Source organism: Anarrhichthys ocellatus, unplaced genomic scaffold, assembly GCF_004355925.1.
Source record: "Anarrhichthys ocellatus isolate YVR2014 unplaced genomic scaffold, GSC_Weel_1.0 scaffold9, whole genome shotgun sequence".
NCBI classification, from domain to species: domain Eukaryota; kingdom Metazoa; phylum Chordata; class Actinopteri; order Perciformes; family Anarhichadidae; genus Anarrhichthys; species Anarrhichthys ocellatus.
In genome coordinates, this window is record NW_022280039.1 from 2,625,581 (window position 1) to 2,644,100 (window position 18,520).

The 18,520-nt window shown below is 43.0% G+C and overlaps 1 protein-coding gene across 1 annotated transcript in view; it reads right to left on the minus strand.

Moving 5' to 3' along the window:
• cemip2 (cell migration inducing hyaluronidase 2) overlaps nt 1-15,400 on the minus strand; it is a 21,276-nt gene extending 5,876 nt beyond the window's left edge. The window contains exons 1-12 of the mRNA XM_031849402.1: nt 15,143-15,400; nt 12,773-13,124; nt 12,495-12,635; nt 11,841-12,408; nt 8,926-9,095; nt 7,929-8,120; nt 6,533-6,702; nt 4,897-5,109; nt 4,039-4,244; nt 2,922-2,991; nt 2,220-2,348; nt 1,096-1,184 (exon numbers count right to left, since the gene is read on the minus strand). Coding sequence (XP_031705262.1) covers nt 1,096-1,184; nt 2,220-2,348; nt 2,922-2,991; nt 4,039-4,244; nt 4,897-5,109; nt 6,533-6,702; nt 7,929-8,120; nt 8,926-9,095; nt 11,841-12,408; nt 12,495-12,635; nt 12,773-13,106 — 2,282 coding nt within the window. The 5' untranslated portion in view covers nt 13,107-13,124; nt 15,143-15,400. The remainder of the gene's footprint in view (nt 1-1,095; nt 1,185-2,219; nt 2,349-2,921; nt 2,992-4,038; nt 4,245-4,896; nt 5,110-6,532; nt 6,703-7,928; nt 8,121-8,925; nt 9,096-11,840; nt 12,409-12,494; nt 12,636-12,772; nt 13,125-15,142) is intronic.
• Between the last annotated feature and the right edge of the window lie 3,120 nt (nt 15,401-18,520).

An 18,520-nucleotide genomic window follows, 5' to 3' on the forward strand; every position in this document is an offset into this window, starting at 1 on the left:
CACACACACACACACACACACACACACACACACACACACACACACACCACTAACAAATTTAACTGTTTGAGGGTTTTGAGTGACTAATGGCCCTGATAATCATAACCTCATCGTACTATAAGTCTGCACAGACACAATTCATAACCAGACTAAAAGCTTAAAGCGCCATTCGGAAATATCTTGTGTACAAACTGAAAAGGAGTTTTGTAGTCTTAGATAGATGCTGCTCATCCTCTTTCTTTTCAGCCTGTTGGTGGCGCTAAATTCAGATCAGAGCCTTCCTTCAACATCTGTATTTATGCTCTGGACACATTCCTTTTTTTTTTTTTTTTTTTTTTTTTTAAAACCTTGTCGTGGACCAAAGTGTTGGTTAAGAGGAAATATTAACCTGAATGTGGTGAGAGACGAAAAGGTCAGTGGATCACATAAATCAGAGGGAGTACTTTGGGAACTATCAATATCCAATCTCTCTCTCCCTCATGAAATATTAATACTTAGTACACATTTAAAATCCTCCCCCACATACCTCTGTACACATACAGACACTCACACACCCGCACAGAGAGTGGCCAGCAGTCTCAGTGGACACGCAAGATTTTTTCCGTGTACTTGAGGGCTGTATTTGGGTAGCGAGAGTGGAAACTGTATCTGTGAAGCCTTGTTTTCTCTGTAAACACAGACCTGACAGACCTTCCACTAAAATGCAGTAACAGAGTGTAAAGCCATCCATCTATCCAAGTCAATGGCCATATACTAGAAGATATCCAGCTGGGATATACAAATAACTTAATCCACAAACATTTACACATTAGTAAACCACAAGTACCGTGATATTTACATGGTGTAACTATATACTATGATGCCTATCATCAGCCACTATAGATCCCCTAACAGTACACAGCTATACACAACAACATGTACAGTATACCATGCAGTATAATGTACTAGTCAGTTGTGAGTAACTAGCAATTGACTCAAGCAAGATTTCTTATAAAACTCTTGAGATTAATAAATAACTATTAATGACTGACTTTATACTTCCTCAAAATTGTAAAATGCTATTGCACACACACACGTTTGCACACACATACACACCTGGCACTGTTATCTAGACACAGGTATTCCCGGGGGTCCGCAGCGCTAGCATTCGTGGTCTTCACTCCTTTATCAATGAATAGCCCGGCCTGGGAAGACGAAAGTATGAAAAAAATATAAATAAACGTCTGCCTGTCACCAGAATTGGATATCCTGATTATGCAGGATGACAATTGCCAGAACTGTCTAATCGACAAGTCACCCGTCAGCCTGTATAACTTCATGTTTACTCCTCTTGGTTCGTTGGTAAAATGTTGGTGTGAACAGTAACCGGACCAGAACCAAAACATAACAATGTATAATTTGTTCCCTTGGTACAGACTTAATGGTCCAAACTACAGGTGTGAAAGCACCCGAAAACTAAAGTTGGAGATCCAAGACGGGCTACAGATGTGTTTCTGTTGGACTGACATTAACAAGACTACTGGTTTATTTTACAGTGTGGGACCTGAGGCAATAATAAATGTACTAAATGTAAATCCTGGGCCGGCAGAGTAATAGAGTCAATGCTGTACAGGGTACTGCGGAAAGTATGAAGGGTGGTAAACAGAATTCCTGTGAAAAACGTATAATGTGCATGAAAAAGTGTATTTACACAGTCTATAACATGTGGATTAGTTTTGTATGTTTAGAAAATGAATTGTAAAAGAAATGATAGGAAAAATGTTGTGTGTGTGTGTGTGTGTGTGTGTCTTATGTCTGTGGAAACCTGTGCTGTGAGTTGGTCCTGTGGTATAAGCGACGTATACTCTTAAACCTCTGGGCTCCTTCCTCTATAAGAGAGGCTGCTGTGGTCAGCCTGAACAAAGAACTTACAGTTCACCTGCCCGACTTCTGTCATTATACAACAGAGCGCTATTGTAGAGGCTACACACTGTGTGTGTGTGTGTGTGTGTGTGTGTGTGTCTATTTTTGCAAGAACCAAGTGAAGAGGCATTAACTTATGTCAATGTTTCTTAACAAGTTATGATTACTGTTCTTCTCTTGTTTCTATAAAACACAGAAGCAGACAGAGAGGTTTGGCAGCTGGTATACCGTCATGTTTATGGAAGAGAAAGCACAAACCGACATGAAACTACGACAATAATAAAAAACTAAACTCTGATAAGCTTCTGTGAGGATACCTTAAAGTTGGAGTGTACGCGGTTGTTGTAAAAGATCCCGAGGGGAGTGAGCTCTGCCTTGGTCTCTGGTACCAGCCCATGAGAGTCTCCGGTGGAAGAGCTGTGGAACACAAACCATATGCCAGCATCCTGCAACAGGAAGGAAGAAAGATGAGCGGATAAATCGTGTTCTTGGTACAGCTGGCCAACATCAGGAATTTCATTATCTGGGTCCGTAGACACATCATTATCATCTGCAGGCAGAGCATTATAGAAACGTACATAACCAATATGTGGAACCGGGCCGGATGTCATACTACATGTGGGTCAAGCCCTGCAGAAAGAACCAACCAGGTGTACGAGTTCATATGAGCTCAAAAGTTCATTAAAGTTTACGGTTCAATAGATATGGACCGACAACTTAAATTTCACAAGCATACCCCCTACCAATATTTAGTACACAGCCCTCCCCAGCGGACCTCCACGCCGTTTATACCAAAATGAAAAAGATACGGGACGAGTCTTCTGCTGCAACCGAGTCGTCTCCCCAGGTCCATGCACCCCTCTTTAAAGCCCGTTAAATCCCATTTTATTGAAGGATCAATTCGTTATGAGCATGAATATCTTCACTTTTCATTATGTAAAGTTCTTGTTGATCATTCATTTTATTAATCACTTCTAAAAAGCTGAAGCTGTTTTCTTACATAACTCTGATGTTATTACCTGAGAACCAGCAGCTGCATTGCTGATGAGATTGTTGTTGGGGTTGGCGATCCAGAATGTTGAAACTGCCCTGGATAACACCAACCACACAGACGGACAGAGACAGAGCACACACAGACATGAATGCAGGAACAAGATATTAAAAAGGCAATACCGTGGCATAACAAAGACTAACAAGCAGAAGACAGAGATCAAAGAGTCCTGTGATCTTTCAAAAGTCCCTCAATAATCCACCTCTCCAACATAAACCCTGGATAGGAACAGCTCTGTCTACACACACACACACACACACACACACACACACACACACACACACACACACACAAACACACACACAAACTCCTGGAAACAGACCTTGTTGCTCCTCTTACAGAGGCACCTTTTTCACTTTGCTGTAAAAACATCCCGTGGAGAGTAGAGGTTGTTATTGCATGGATAAAAACCACCCGGCCAATATCTCTAGCACACACACCAATACTAACTACAGTATCTCTTTCACATGGACCCTCTGTCAAGTGTCTGTGTGGGAAATCTGGTAATAGTGTAGCCACACTCTGAGAGCAGACAGAGAGGGAAAGACTTTAATGTCAGTCTGGGAGATTTAAAACGCGTGTTGATTTGTCCCAACTGGACTGTGTTTTCAAAGATAAGACAGTTGGTCAGTGTCTACTATATTTCCCTCATTAAATATTAAGCTACTTCACGGTCAAGTTATTGGCTTATTCACAGCTGCCAGGGCAAGTGCTGTTAACTATTACCTGTCATTACAATTATCCTCAGTCTTGAAAAAGGGTCTTTGTATTGCAACTGTTGCTGGTGGATGGTTCAGGCATTGAAAATAGATTCACACACTTAATTCTGAAGGGTGTGTGAACATATAGACAGCACATTCACTGGTTAATAATTAATTGTTACAGCAATGATATAACTGTAGAGTATTTTAAAGTAACAAGGCGTAATCCAGAGTTGTTGACTTGCAGTGGTTGTTGAGCAATACACTGTAGACATTCATAGACACGCTCTTGACGACGCTGCAGAAACTCATGCTTGTCTTTTATCACTCTGCAATCCTATCTCCAGCCCAGAGACGCACAACGTTATGATCCTAATCTCTTACTTGCACTCCGTGCTGGGTGAGGGAGTGTAGCCCTTGTAGACTTTGTCCTTGATGCTGGTGCAGAGGGTCTCGTTGCGGTCGGTGGGCAGCAGAGTCCCGGGTCGCGTGAGCAAGCCGAGGTTGTGGTACAAAGTGTTACGCTGCTCGATCCCGTCCTCAAGGAAGAAACAGTGGCCCAATGTGTCATAGCCTACAGTGTTCTTCACCTGGGTCAAAGGAAAAAGACAAATGAGGATTTTTAGAAAATAAATACTCTTCTAAATCCCATTTCTGGCACGCTTTCCCTTTCCAAGGAAGAGGTAGATTGCTCCTCATAAAAATATGCAGAAAATGCGAGTAAACAAGAGAGGTGAGACAACATGTGCTAGTCCATCATGGAATCAGCAACAACCCACAGGAAGATACACCACGTTCCAACTGATGTGCCTGCCTCTGTAAACACTTAAAATTGTTGAAATCATTTCCTCCAAGGACAATTTCTTTATGAAACCGATCTGATGCCATGTTGAGAAGGGAGGCATCAAGAGAATATTCACATGGCCATTGTGCAAGAAGGGAAACAGGAAAAACAGCAGAGTCAATGTTATCCAAAACTCTGTCATTTCCATTTCCTCGAATTTTCAACGGACAAAAGTTAATCCCTCCCCGTTTGGCATGAAGAGGGAGCATACATTTTACACTCAACCCCCCCCCTCCCTTGAGAGGAGGAAAAGGAAAAGAGGAAACAAAGCCATCTAACATCGCATGGTTATTATTAGTAGGAGCTGTCTTAGACATCCTCTAAATAAACAGATACAGCGGTCTTTCTTTTGCCCTTGCATACATTAGAGACTTCGTCATGACCAATACTTTACTAACCAGCAAACCGTTGGTGGCGTGGATGGTGAGGCAGCGGGAGAAGCAGTGGTGTATGGAGAGTCCGTCCACATAGGTGGGCTCCCGGTAGCCACCCCTCTGGTCCACGTCGCCGCACATGTGGAAGTGGAGGGGGTAGTGGCCTTGCTCCGCCTGCTGGCCCATGTTCTTCAGCTCCACGTGGGACAGATGCACTGATGAGAAATTACCAAAGATCTACCGGTGTGAGCGAGAGTGAGAGAGAAAGTAAAGAGGCCAGAGTGGAGGATCAGTCACAAAAGAAAGGGTGGTTTTAAAATCAATCAAGCGAGAACAATGAGCTATTATACACCGCTAAAGTAAAAGCACCAGGTTCATATTATGCCTCAAAAGTAAACTAACCGTCTACCCACTCCGGTAAATTAAAGGTTTATGTCTACAGTACAATTCCCTGCGTTTGTCTAGGATCCCAATGGGATATGAACTCTAGCTCTGTTGACATCGGGCCCCGGTATGTCAAACTGATCACACTGATGTTCCTCTTCATGAATACGTAATGGCAGTTCTAAAGGAATGAATTAAAAGCTAAACACACGTAAAATACACACATGCAAAATAACAAATGGACCGGGGAGGAAATGAAGTTAAACATGAATCAATAAATAATCCAATACAGTTATGCTGTACAATGCTCCCCAGGAGGTCTTTTCGTGGGCATGGCATAATCCACAGTCTGGTTCCTGTTAAGGAAGTATTGGCCAATCCTTCCAACTGACTGTAACTCACCCACACACACACACTTCCATGACAAACGAATTGTTCCTGCAGTATATACGCTGCGTTTGCTGGCCCAAAATACTTGCAGTGTATACATCAATGCAAAGACATGCATATGCATGCATGTATACATATTCATACAACTGGCTCACAAGACTGCCATAAGCTTTCTATCTATGTTGAGATGGGCGAGCGTAAAAAACGGATTGAGAAAATATGCAATGGTGAGTGCTATGTGTGTGTGTGTGTGTGTGTGTGTGTGTCTGTGTGTGTGTGTGTGTGTGTGTGTGTGTGTGTGACGGCTCTGTTGTTAGTTTGTGGGTCGGGAGGAATCATTTCAGAGGCAGATTGTGTAACATAAGTCAATGGGTTTTTTGGGGGGACAGTTAATGTATCAAAAGATAGAAAGAAAAGGGTTTATTTTCTTAAGCACAAGGGGGGGTCAGTTACATAGAACCTAAGAAATGTTATTGTGTATTTGCCATCAAAGTGAATGAAATGTGACCGTCATTAACCACGATTGTGAACTCACTGCCTATATAGCAACACATGTCGGTCACGGAGGATGTGACGCTCCAGGTATGACCATGTTTGACCTAAATCTGTCTGATGTCATCAGTATTTGTTCAGATTGACATGCTGTGCATCGTCTCTATAAAAATGAAAAAGTTTGACGTGAAGAGGCAGAGGAGAAAAAAAGAAAAGAGAGAGAATGTGATTGAGAGGAGTGTTAGTTCTTCACATAAACTGACCTAGGACCATGAATAACCCCTCTCATTAAGGACCGCATATAAACAGAGAACGTATGATGTCTCTGCCGTACAGAGCACAGTTTAAACAAGAGCCTGTGCTGTAAACGTACACACATCACACAGACACATACCTTAATGTGGCCCCCATAGGTGTCGTGGCTGTAGAACTGGCACAGGTTTTTTCCATAGCACGAGTTTTCCATTTCTCCGTAGATGACAATGTTCCTGGAGAGCAGAGCCACTTCAGCACGCATGTCGACCCCGTCTATGATCTCTCCAACATGGTGGTACTGAGGCTTCCCTGGAGAGAACAGACTGCTTGGTCATATGCTGCAACAGAGTGACTTTAATGAAGACAAGTCTGGTGCGCGAGTGGACGAAACGTGGAAAAGGTGGAAGTCAATACTTGGTATAATTACAAATGTAAATTACTCACTGCATTCCATCTCATCCAGATAGAGCAGGAAAGAACATGAACACTGTTTAATTTAGCTGAAGACCATAACAAACTTTGGCTTCGAATTCTTGTGGAACCTTTTCTCAGGTCAGACCTTTTCACTAAAATACCAGCTTAATACAAAACGTTGAAATAAATAGGAAGTGGCATTTAAACTAAACATTATTTCCGGACATGGCGGGTTTCCAACCGTCAACCACAGGAAGTATGCCTAGCAGCACACACGCAAACATAAACGACGATGCATACCCCGAAACCAACCTACCAAAATAGTTTACATGTAAAAGCAAAAGTAAGTGAATACACATGAGATGCAAAATAATCAGCTCTTCGACAGTGCAGAGAGTACCCGTACCCACAGGGTGTGATAACGCACAGCAGTAGTCCAGCCACTCAGCACATCTAGGCATGCGCGTGCACACACGCACACTTCTCTCCAGGAAGGGAGTTGGCATTTGTTGACAACAGCGGAATGAGATTAGGATTCATCTATGATAGGGGGGTGCACAACAAGTAACTAAAAGATTGTAGGAGAAGGACATTAGAGGAGCAGGAGGAGGAGGTTGTGAAGCAGGAGCGATTATTCTAAATCCAAACAACCACTGAGGTTATTATACGACAAGGTTACTTCATAATAATATAAACTGGTAATCTCTTTTAAAGCTACTCCAATAATGTTACATCACCACAACAGGAAATTAGATCTTTCTGGACCACAGGAAGAGTAGCATATTGTGTGATCACATTTATTGGCTATGATGTCAAATTAGTGTAAGATCTCCTATGTCCATGTCTATGAGTCTTTTAACAAGCTTTCTAATATGAAATATGACTGTACTGTACTTCCCACATATCTTCCTTCCTTTATGCAAGAAATCCACAGACCTTGTTACCATCAGTTTCATGTAAGACCTATTTTCTTTCAACCATAGTTCCTACATGTATTATTGTGGTGCTTTGAGCACCACAAGCAGAGTGCCATGTACTTCCATTATAGTGGAGAGAAGGCAGACATCTCACACACACACACACACACACACACTCTCCCTCACACACACACTCTCCCTCACCTTGTATCCTGACCTGCTTGCTGCGGCAGTGAGAACAGGGCAACAAGGTGAACTCTTCAGCCTGGTGCATGGAGTAGTCTGTGCTGGCAACTACGATCTGATCCCCGGGTTGCCAGGTCTGCTGCACTTTGTCCTGCAGGTTCAGCACCACCTGGTCCACAGCATCCACCTGGAAGCCTGAGATGGGGAAACCTAAGGGGAAGGGGGGCATAGCACTTAATTTAAAGGCAACATGAACGACAGGACACTAAAATAGTATGAAACTGAATTCTGATGCCTTTTTATTATCGTTAATACACATGTATTGTACCTAGCCATATGTATTGTACCTAGCTATAAAGGATCTTATGAAGGCTCTCTTCAAGTAAGAACAAACGCTTATTCTTAATATCCATCAAATGGGGAAGAAAGACATGAGAATAACAGAACAAAAGATACAAAATAGTAATTTGCATTTTTTTCTACAGGACTGCATAGTTTAGATCCTGGCTTCTGAATAGCTCAATAACCACTGAGATATTGTCATTTCACACTTTATGTTCTGTTAAGTTGAGTCAAAATGTGTTTTACGAGGTGTGGGCATGCACGGGCGCAATAAATAAAGGAAGTAAATAAAGCGGGTGTGCTAGTGGCCTCACCCGAACCACAAACAGACGCCACACACACACTTACATCTGCCTGAACACCTGGTGTTTGTCATAATGGCACCGTCACCCACTGAGGCACAGGAATGTCTTTAATGTTCAGGTGACTGATCTGTACAGCAGTTGGCATGTAGGAAACCTCATTTCTCAACCTGTCACCTTCCTCCAAACCCTTTACACTTCAAAGCGAAAGAAGCCTGACCATTTCATCTGAAGCCTGTTACTGTGAATAACTACAGACAAAGAGCAAACATACACAAAATGACAGAAGGCATAATATACTAAGCACTAAAATGAATGGCCGAAACAACACTGAACCATGTGCGTTCAAACCATCATCAGCCGTATCTCACCGTTCTTCCACTCGCTGTAGGCAGTGACCAGGAAGCCCACTCCGTCCACAGTGGTGAAGTTCTGTCTCGCCAGAGCTCTGCCTCCTGTGTCGTGGTTCTCGTGTTCCCTAACGTCCTCCGAGCACGATGCATTACCCCCACCGACCACCGAGACCAGAGCCCACGCCTGTCTGGACCGACCGGAGGGATGAAGAGGAAAGTGGGAGAGAGACAGGAAGGAGATGGAGTCACTTACAGACATTACAGTAAATGGACTAGTTTCACACAGAGAAAAAGTGACCAGGTTCTAGGCCGTACTTTAACATATATTCTCTTTGGATGATGAAATGAATGACGTTGAACTACAGTTGAAAGTTACTCCAGACTCACTGTTCAATATTACATCACTCGTTTCATCAATTAAGTGGCTCACAAACACAAATCGCAGTAGCGAGACGCAACATCAGAATTAGTGGACCAGTGAAAATGTCAACAGAACATTCAAATGACCTAATATCTTACAGATGAGACAACTGTTCAGATGCAGGGTGTTACCTGAACTGCATTAGGAGTTTCACTGTTCTTGAGTGTCTGTGTGTGTGTGTGTGTGTTAGGTATCAGGTTGATGTTGATCACTGACACACAAACCCTTCCACTGAGGCTACAGATACAGCACATGATAACAGACACAGAGAGACTCACGAAGCGTATCTGAAACAGGTATTAAACGAGTGACTAGATGTGCGACGAAGGCAGAGCACATGCCTGTAATGAGCCTGAAGCAGGACAAGAGGAGCCAACTGAATATCAGAGTGAATGTCATTCGTGGAATAATAATTTAAAAAAAACACAATGAGAGATAGAAAACTAAAAGAATGACATCAGAGAATTGGAGGGATTATTAAATAAGGGCAGAGGATTTCAGGAAGGGTGTTCATAGGCTCAGAGGAATATATAATGGGCGTACTTTCCACATCCTAAACTTCATTCAAAAACAACTTTTTTTACTTTTGATCCAAATCCTCCCCTCTCTCCCATTGCACATTATCTTATTAAGCGTGTCAAGAAAATGATTCTTAAATGATTAAATATGAAGGAGAGGCTTATAATCATTGGGTGTGGATGGCGAAAGGGATCGGGCGTATGACCTAAATAGAGACAGTGTACTTTGCAACCTTGGATGTTTCAAACGTCATGTCCTTAGCTTCTTAAGAATGTATTATTTCACTTCTTCTTTTTTTGCTGAATGAGTCCAATAAAGCTTAAAGGCCTTTTTGCCATTCATTGCTACCTGTTTGTGTATGAGTGTAGTGTACAGGGACATCTACAAGAAGACCGTCACCTGTCATTACGCTGTGTGCCTTTCTGAAGAAGTGGTCATTTCACAGTTTCTTTTTGCCGCATCCTTGTTATGATGTTCACCAGCATTTTAACAATCTCATTGTTTTACAAGAAATAGCAAATAAGAATTCACTGCAGATCAGCATAGACATGCGTTTGAGTGCAAGTACTCTCCTGAGGGACAAAGACGAAAGACAGAGGGGTCAACAGGCACGAGGCCAGAGCCAACGCAAACGTTTTATGTATGTGGCAGGAAGGATGGTTGACACCCTGAGATCAACATGTAATTCAAAGTCATTTTGGTTGGAGCTGGAGATTACAAGGATAAAGAGGTTCATGAAACATGCCCATGGGAACCCAGGTATGCATGGCTGACGTCAAGTAACAAAATAAACAAGCACCACAATTGGTTTCCAAGTATGTGCCAGCTCCATTCTCTGCAACAGGGCATAACAGGTCATAAACTGATCCACACTTCATCATTACGCTCAACCCTGTAGGTCATATGCCTTCACTACCAGACTCTTTCAGGCTAAAGTCACTCGGCCTAACATTATGTGACTTTAACGAGACATTAAACTGCATGTTTCTCTCATAAATGCATGCTCTGCGTTTCCTCCTCCCACAAGGAAAATCCACAGAAAGCTAAGATAACAATCTCCACTCCAATAAATGAATAAGAGAGTGCACAGCATCAACTTGTTGGTAACCACACGAGCACCTGAGACCATACAAAGATCTATATCGTCTGCTCCATTTGAGGGGATTAGTTTGAAGACTTGCCCCCCTAACACCCGTAGGCGAAATGGGACACTGGACAATATGGCGTAGCACTTGGCTTTTCAGTCAACCACAGACCAAACCAGGCCACAAATAACTGAGTGAAATGCTGCACTTAGATTTTCCATTGAGAGAAACTAATGTGTACAGCCATGCGTTTACGTGTCTGAACAGAAGACCTAATGTCGTGTCAAGTTAAACTCCACTTCTCTCACTTTATGAGCTTAAAGATAGAACTATCCCATGTGGACAGGACGACACTCAAGCCTCTAGCATCTGTCCTTTTGCACGACGGACATTAAATCTTTTGCCACGTTTTGCACAAATCCTGGAAACCGCCCAACCGTAACCCCGTCATCCTGTACGCGCTTCCTTTTCTGGCAGAGCGTGATACGATATAAACACGGGGGAAACAGGAAGAGGAATATCTGGGAACAAATCAAAGGAAAATCACAAATCATCATTTCCCAGGGAAGATGAACGTGGCCCAGAATGCTAGTATCATCAGTCCAACTAAGTGAGGGGTCTTACATAAGTGGTTTAAACAAAAGCTCATTAACCGCCTTTATCAGCCCCAGGAGACCTAGAGTAAACAAAACACTCCCAAAGACAACACACCATGGAGAACCAGCACAAACTCTCCTAGAGCCGGCACATTCTGCAACACAGCTGGGACACAAACACACGTCAACAGACACACACGTCAGGGCAACATCAAACAACCGAACCATGCGTATCGTCATTATGTCATTAGAAAAACAAATCATTTACAAGTCTGTATAACGTTCCCATATTAAGAAACTGGCACTCTTTACCTGTATTTGAGATCATAGACAAATCTGCTGCCGAGCTTTTCTTCAATGGCCTTCTTAGTTTCGTCCAGAAGACTTTTGACAGCAGAGTCTCCCACGGCCAGTGTGACAATGCGGCCCGCCGGGAGGGTCCGCAGCAGCTGGGTGAGCCGGCGGCTGTCATTACGAGACTCGTGTGTGTCGTAGCGTTCGGAGAACAGCATCGCGGCGGTGTCCTGGTCCACAACGCGTAAGTTTATGCCTCTGCTGAAGTTCCGCTGAAAGGCGTAACCCCCCGTGGTCAGACCGGAGGCCGGGATGGTCCGGGTCAGCAGAGACCAGGAAACTCTCTCGGTACCGTGTAGCTCCAGAGTCCCGCCTCTCAGGACTCCTACGAACTTGCGGCCCATGCCGGGCACTTCAGGGGCCGCCTTGTCGTCAGAGCGGCCCACGAGGGCAATGGTGGCCCGAGAGCGGTAGCGACATTTGGGAGCACCGATGTGAAGGGCTCCACCGTCTTCTATGAGGATGTGACGAGTTCTCAAGGTTATGTTTTTAGAGCCGTCGGCGTTGTCTGAGAAAACTACCTGACCTGTGAAGAAGAAGAAAAAAAATGTTACTTGTCACTTATCAACATTACAACTAAAAATGTTACTTCACAAATCATGCTGTGCTTACCTCCTGACTGGATGGTTAGTGTGTGGATGGTAGCAGAAGCCTCCAATCTTAACAAATGTCCCCTCCTCACAAGAACGGCCTTCTCTGGTTGGTGGCCCGGGTTCCAGCTACTAAGTGATGGATTGTGGTCCGGACAATTCTCTGCAAACATGACCGATCAGTGACAAATTACACAGACGGTATACACATAAGGGAACACATCTGCAGCATAAATAAAGAGATATACATTGAAAAAAAAAAAACAACCCACATTTGAATCAGTGATTCGTAATACTGACCGTCTAACACATCTCCACTTGAGAGACTGAGGACGAGGATGAGGGTGAAGAAGAAAGCCCCGATGGACACTCCAAAACAGATGAATGTGTTCTTTCTCTGCTGGAGGCTCTGAGCCCGCTCCCTACGCTGCTGCTCCTCCGACAAGTTGAAGGTGGCTCGACGCTCCGGCGGGGGGCCGTGAGGTTTTATCGGGGGAGGCGGTGGAGCTTTGGCAGGCGGCGGCGAGCGGACCGGAGCCACCCGCCCGGGGACATAACCAGGGGGCCTCTGGTGGTTGCCGTGGGGCGGAGCGGCAAAGACAGGGAAGCGGCCGGGGCCATCACTCGTCGGCATGGTATAAGTGTCTGCTGCCTGAGAGGAGGAAGAAGATGCCAAAAAGAGCACATAAAAAGAGAGTAAAAACAGCAGGGGGTGAAGGAAGACCAAAGGGCCGATTCTGGGGAAACAGCCAATTGCCCTTAAAGCTTCTTACTCGTAGACCTCCAGGTAAAGATCCCAGCTGTGGGTCTTAAAAAGAGACTGTTACTCTATTAGGGCCTACTCGAAACCAGTCAGCGTATCCTGACTGGTTTGTCAGAGTGACATTAGCTGCTCTTGTCCACGGTGGCGGAGGAGGTTTATGAATAATGGATCTCAACATTCCTCACACTATGTTAACACAGCAAAAACAGATGGCACCAATTACAGTAGGGAAGGAGGAGAGCACGCCAGCTCTTGTCTGCGCTCGCTTTATTTCACACAACTGGAGGAGGTAGCACAAAGTTATCTGAAGCCACGGACACACACACACACACACACACACACACACACAGAGAAGGGTCATATGGACACACACTTGCACACACGAACATGAAGGGGTAAAGGAAACGACACTGCAGGAAAAAAAGGCTTAAATAGCACTTTCCTTTAACACAAACACCCTGTAACACTGTAATGACATTACAGCTTGCTCACTAGAACACTAGAAGAAAAAACACAAAGTCAGCAAGTTCATGCTTTCACAAGGTTGTTAAAAGCGCAAAACTGCCCCTTTAAAAACGAAGCCACCATGACAGTTATGACTTTAAATCACCCGAGTGTCTATCATTGCTTCTCACACACACACACACACACACACACAAATGTGAACAGACTCACACACTCCTGTGCCAATCCACAGACACACAACAAACCATTGTCTTGCCAAGCCAATTAGTCATCATTTTAGCCCAGAGCACAACAAACCTCCTCCATTCATAAACAAAGCAATGTACAATCAAGGGCTGCTCAACAAGGGTCCAGTCATTTACACAGACCACAATATAAGCTTCACCCACTTCACCCCGAATCATCCCATTAGTGTCTCTGAACCAGACTTGAGCTGATAACTCTCCGTATCTCCGTACCTAAACTGGAATGTCATCAAGAAAGGAATGCTGATTACACTAACTTTTGATTTCATGTTCTCACGGTCTGTGCCCTGCATTAGACAGACTCAGTGGGAGCCCTGTGATGGTCTGATCCCCCTATCATCAGTCTTTATAACTCGATCTCCGACTATGTTTTTATTCACATTCCTCACCATATAAAAAAGGGCCAAGGTGGTCCTGCTACTAAGTGACCCATCAGAGCATAAGAAGTTAAACTTCTGTAACCTACACTCATCACAAGGCTGCGCAGCTGTTCATGAACGTTGTGCATTTCCGAATAACCGGGCACTCACTCACTGCCCCTCTCACTCTCATATTTTCCTGATTTCAGAGCTACTGTATTTAAAGCAGATGTGGGGGGATCACTGGGAGTGGGAGAGACCATCACAGATTCCTCAGCTGTATAATCAGCCCGTAGTTTGGAAATCGACATTGGGCAATGTGACAAACAGTAAGCCACGTGTTCCCTTACGTTAACTCAAAACTATAAGCGGATACAGCGCTGTCACAACTCTGAACACTAAATTAAGACTACCTCGTTTATAGTAACGTGCTGTGAGTGAGTTGACGCGCATTGACTCATATCGAGGTTAAATAAGGTGAGTAAACAAAGGATAATGTTGATTTATTGGCTCGTTTCGGCCGAAGTGACTCGTTCCTCCACGATAGAGAAACACTAACGGTAACGTTACTGGGTAGTCTTGTCACCAACATGTCACCATATAAAAAGAGAAACATAAAGGATGTTATATGACACATGTTACGCATTATGTTAACTACCAACTACGGTTAGCAACATACAACTTTTAAACTAACTTAATTAACCCGCTCGAGAAGCCTCTTCACTAGAAAACAACCCTCAACTCAAAAAGTTTCACTCGGTGAATCCTCTCCACCCCCAACGGCTGACAGACAGACACTGTAACGTGAACGTTAGACGGACAGTGGGCTCGTGCATACCGTTGGTGAGACTGTCCTGCTCCTCTCGCGCTCTGTCCATCCGCTCTCTGCCGAGCCGTTTAAACACGCTGACCGGTGGTGGTGAGACGAATGAATCCGTTCTCACCCTCGCAGGTTGGCTCTCTGTGTCCCTTTTTAAATACGTTTTCTTCACATGGTGTTTTTTCTGCTGATGGGCTGTCGTTTGTCCCTCGGTCGGTCGGTCAGCCCCCCTGTCCCTCTATCCCCCTCTCTCTGTCCCACCGGGAGCTAAGCAGGCGCGGCTTGCGAGAGAGGAAGTAGTGATGCGTTCACTTACTGTTGGACACTTGATATGTATAGTATCAATAACACATAGTGAAGGTTAGTAACGTTACTACTTTAGTAGTGGTACCATACCGGTAGTTACTACTCTTAGTGTACTAGTACTAGTTCAGGGCCGTAGTCAGGATTTTAGAAAATACTACTGTCATGATTCCAAATCTTAAAAATTGTTCAGTTCTATCTTCTGTAAATGTAATTTTCCAACAAAAGGGTTTAGATATATAATTGATTAAATACAATTTTAGTATTGTTTTATTTTACATTTGTGATAATACTGAAAGCCTATTTAGTGATTGTGTTTTTCCCTTCAGGTTGCTAAAATAGACAAATTCCCAGAAAAATAACTATGGACATTAACATAGCGTCTTCATAAACACAGCCTCGGAAGTAAGAGTTGTAGCAGTAATAGTTGGTCGTGTGATAGTAATTCTTGTCAGCATCATGTTTATTATATTTGCTATTTTACACAAGTAATATAAATGTGTGTATGGGAAGACCAGCATGATTGAATCATAGCTATAATCCTACCAAAAGATGACAAAATGTGGCGACTGTTGTGCAGGGATGTCTTTGTACTTTGAGAATACATCGCCAGTAGTACTATACAGTCTTCTGCTACAAATATCATGTGACAATATAGTAGTATGGAGCATAATGATCATGTTAGCACATCTTTATTTACAGAATGACAGTGTGATAGTGATTAACCTCTGCTGCAGTGAACTATTGATACCCTGATCACATGGCTCCTCAACAGGAAAAAATGTGTGAAATTAACAGTAAAGTGCAAAAACAAAGTTTATTCCTACACGAGCACACTTTTAATTTAGCAGTTGAAGCACAAACTAGCTGTTTTTGGTTGACTCATATAATGAGGAAAACATTGACGCTTTTTAATGAGGCCTGTGCGTTTCTATCCCCAACCTAAGGTATCTACCATTGGGTCAGATCACCATCATCTTCAGACGTAATGAAAGAAAGTAGGGGTTTCCGAGTAGTCTTTGAATGTGTCACAAGGAGCACATGAAGTGAGGGGAGGGGCTTAGACCCGTGCCACACTGCCGCCTGCTGGTCTCAAAGACGAAATACTCTATAACCTCCCAGACATTAGACAAAACCTCTTATCTTGATGCTTCAAATGATGAATTATAAATGAGTAAAAATTGTTAATAACACAGATACAGTAAGAGTTTGCTGTGTCATACAAATAAAGCACATGACTTTTACATGTCTCATTTTCCTTGCAGTCACCACATCCTGTTCCCATAACCTCGCTAATCCTCCAATGGTCTCCTCATCCATATACTGTCACTGTCCCACAGTCTGAGCAGCAGAGTGGACCTCTTGACCTAAAGCAGCATCAAGTTCTGCAATGAAATATCTCTTCCAATTGTCAAAAGTCCCAAACTTTGTGCCCACAAGTTCAACTCTACTATCTAAACAAAGACGGTTTAGTATTATGAACGACATACAGTAATACCACAATGTACATCCTCAAATATTAACCGCCTCTGGTGCACAAAAGTCATATTTTATGCAGGATCTCTGTGTTGGATTTCATTAAATTGTGCAGGTGTTTGATGTGTCCCCTTCCTTTAGTCTCACAATTCAAAGTTATGAATTCCTCAGTGACTATGTTGAACAAGACAGAAAACCAGCTTTTATAAATATGGACTCATGTGTCTGGAAATAAAGTTGAATATATAAATTAAGATTTTCATGACCAGAGAATTTTAAGTTCCCTGAAAGCCAAATTACCTCTCTGCATCTCTTTGTCTCCTGAGCTCCCTCTGAAGACCCCATCATACCGTAACGTACCGTCTTCATCACGTGAAGGAGCAGAAGAGAACTCGTCGTCCTGGCACGAGACCATTTTCATAATAAAGACCCGAAAACAAGAAACATTAAAACATTTTCCCCAAAAATCAACAGTTCAGTCACAGCTCGGGTTGTTTCTCAAATACAATTTTATTTGCTCTATCCACATTAGAATTACTTCATTAATAGTTATTACATACAAGTTCCTTCTGTATTGAAATATGATATACAAAATTAATCTAATTTAGAGATGACATTAGTCAAAGTGACCAGTACAACGGTCCTCTTGGTCTAACAGTTGTCAGATCAACAGTTAGAGAAGTAAGAATTAGGACCGTTGAGATGACAAAAAAAAAAAAAAAAAAAACACATGTCCAGTACAAATATTATTTACAAAGTGAAACTGAAATAAAGCATAACCTTGTTTATAGGACAAATTAGTTGTGAAAAGAAGTGGTTTTCATGACAATCACCTGACAAACATCAAACTGCCTCTCAAGCTGCGAGTAATCAGACCTGAAGGTTTACAGTAGCACCCATTGACATATCGGTTATTGATTACCAGTGTTTGACCCCTTTTGTGAACACAGGCATCAAAAACACCCAGAAGAAAAGGACTCAATGAGATTTATTATATATATATAAAAAAAAATAAAAAATAAAAAATAAAAAAATCAAACAACAACAGATGACTAACATTTCATGGCATGCAGTAGCACTTTGACGTCTGCTCTTCAGGCCCTTAATGGAGTCATCAGCTGCTTCACTCGGCATTAAAGGGCAAATCAACAGACAGCAATGGATCCAGAAACACCATGCAGACAACGAGATAAAGTTAAGACAAAAACAAGACATTCTGTCCATGACGGAGGGCTTAAATGCTGAGCCACTTACGCCGATATAAGCCACTGTCCATTCTTTGTTAAGCTCAAACGATGTAAAAGCTTCTCAATTACTTCAAACAACATTTTCAAACTGAAAAGGAATCGACAGCAGCTGTGTTAATGCCGCTCACCATTCAGTCCTGATTGGCATTACTGGTTTAAGTCTTGATCAGAGCACAGACTATTGGCTGCTGTCACAGTAGTCAACACAGTTATCATAGAAAAGAAAGATCTGGTACATAAGAGAGATCTGTCATAACAACTACATACATGATTTGACCTACGGAGAGAAAATACCTCAACACTGGGTTTCATAATAGTGACTTTATCAAGGCGATGCTTTGTCATCTACACAGGGGGGGGGGGGGGGGGG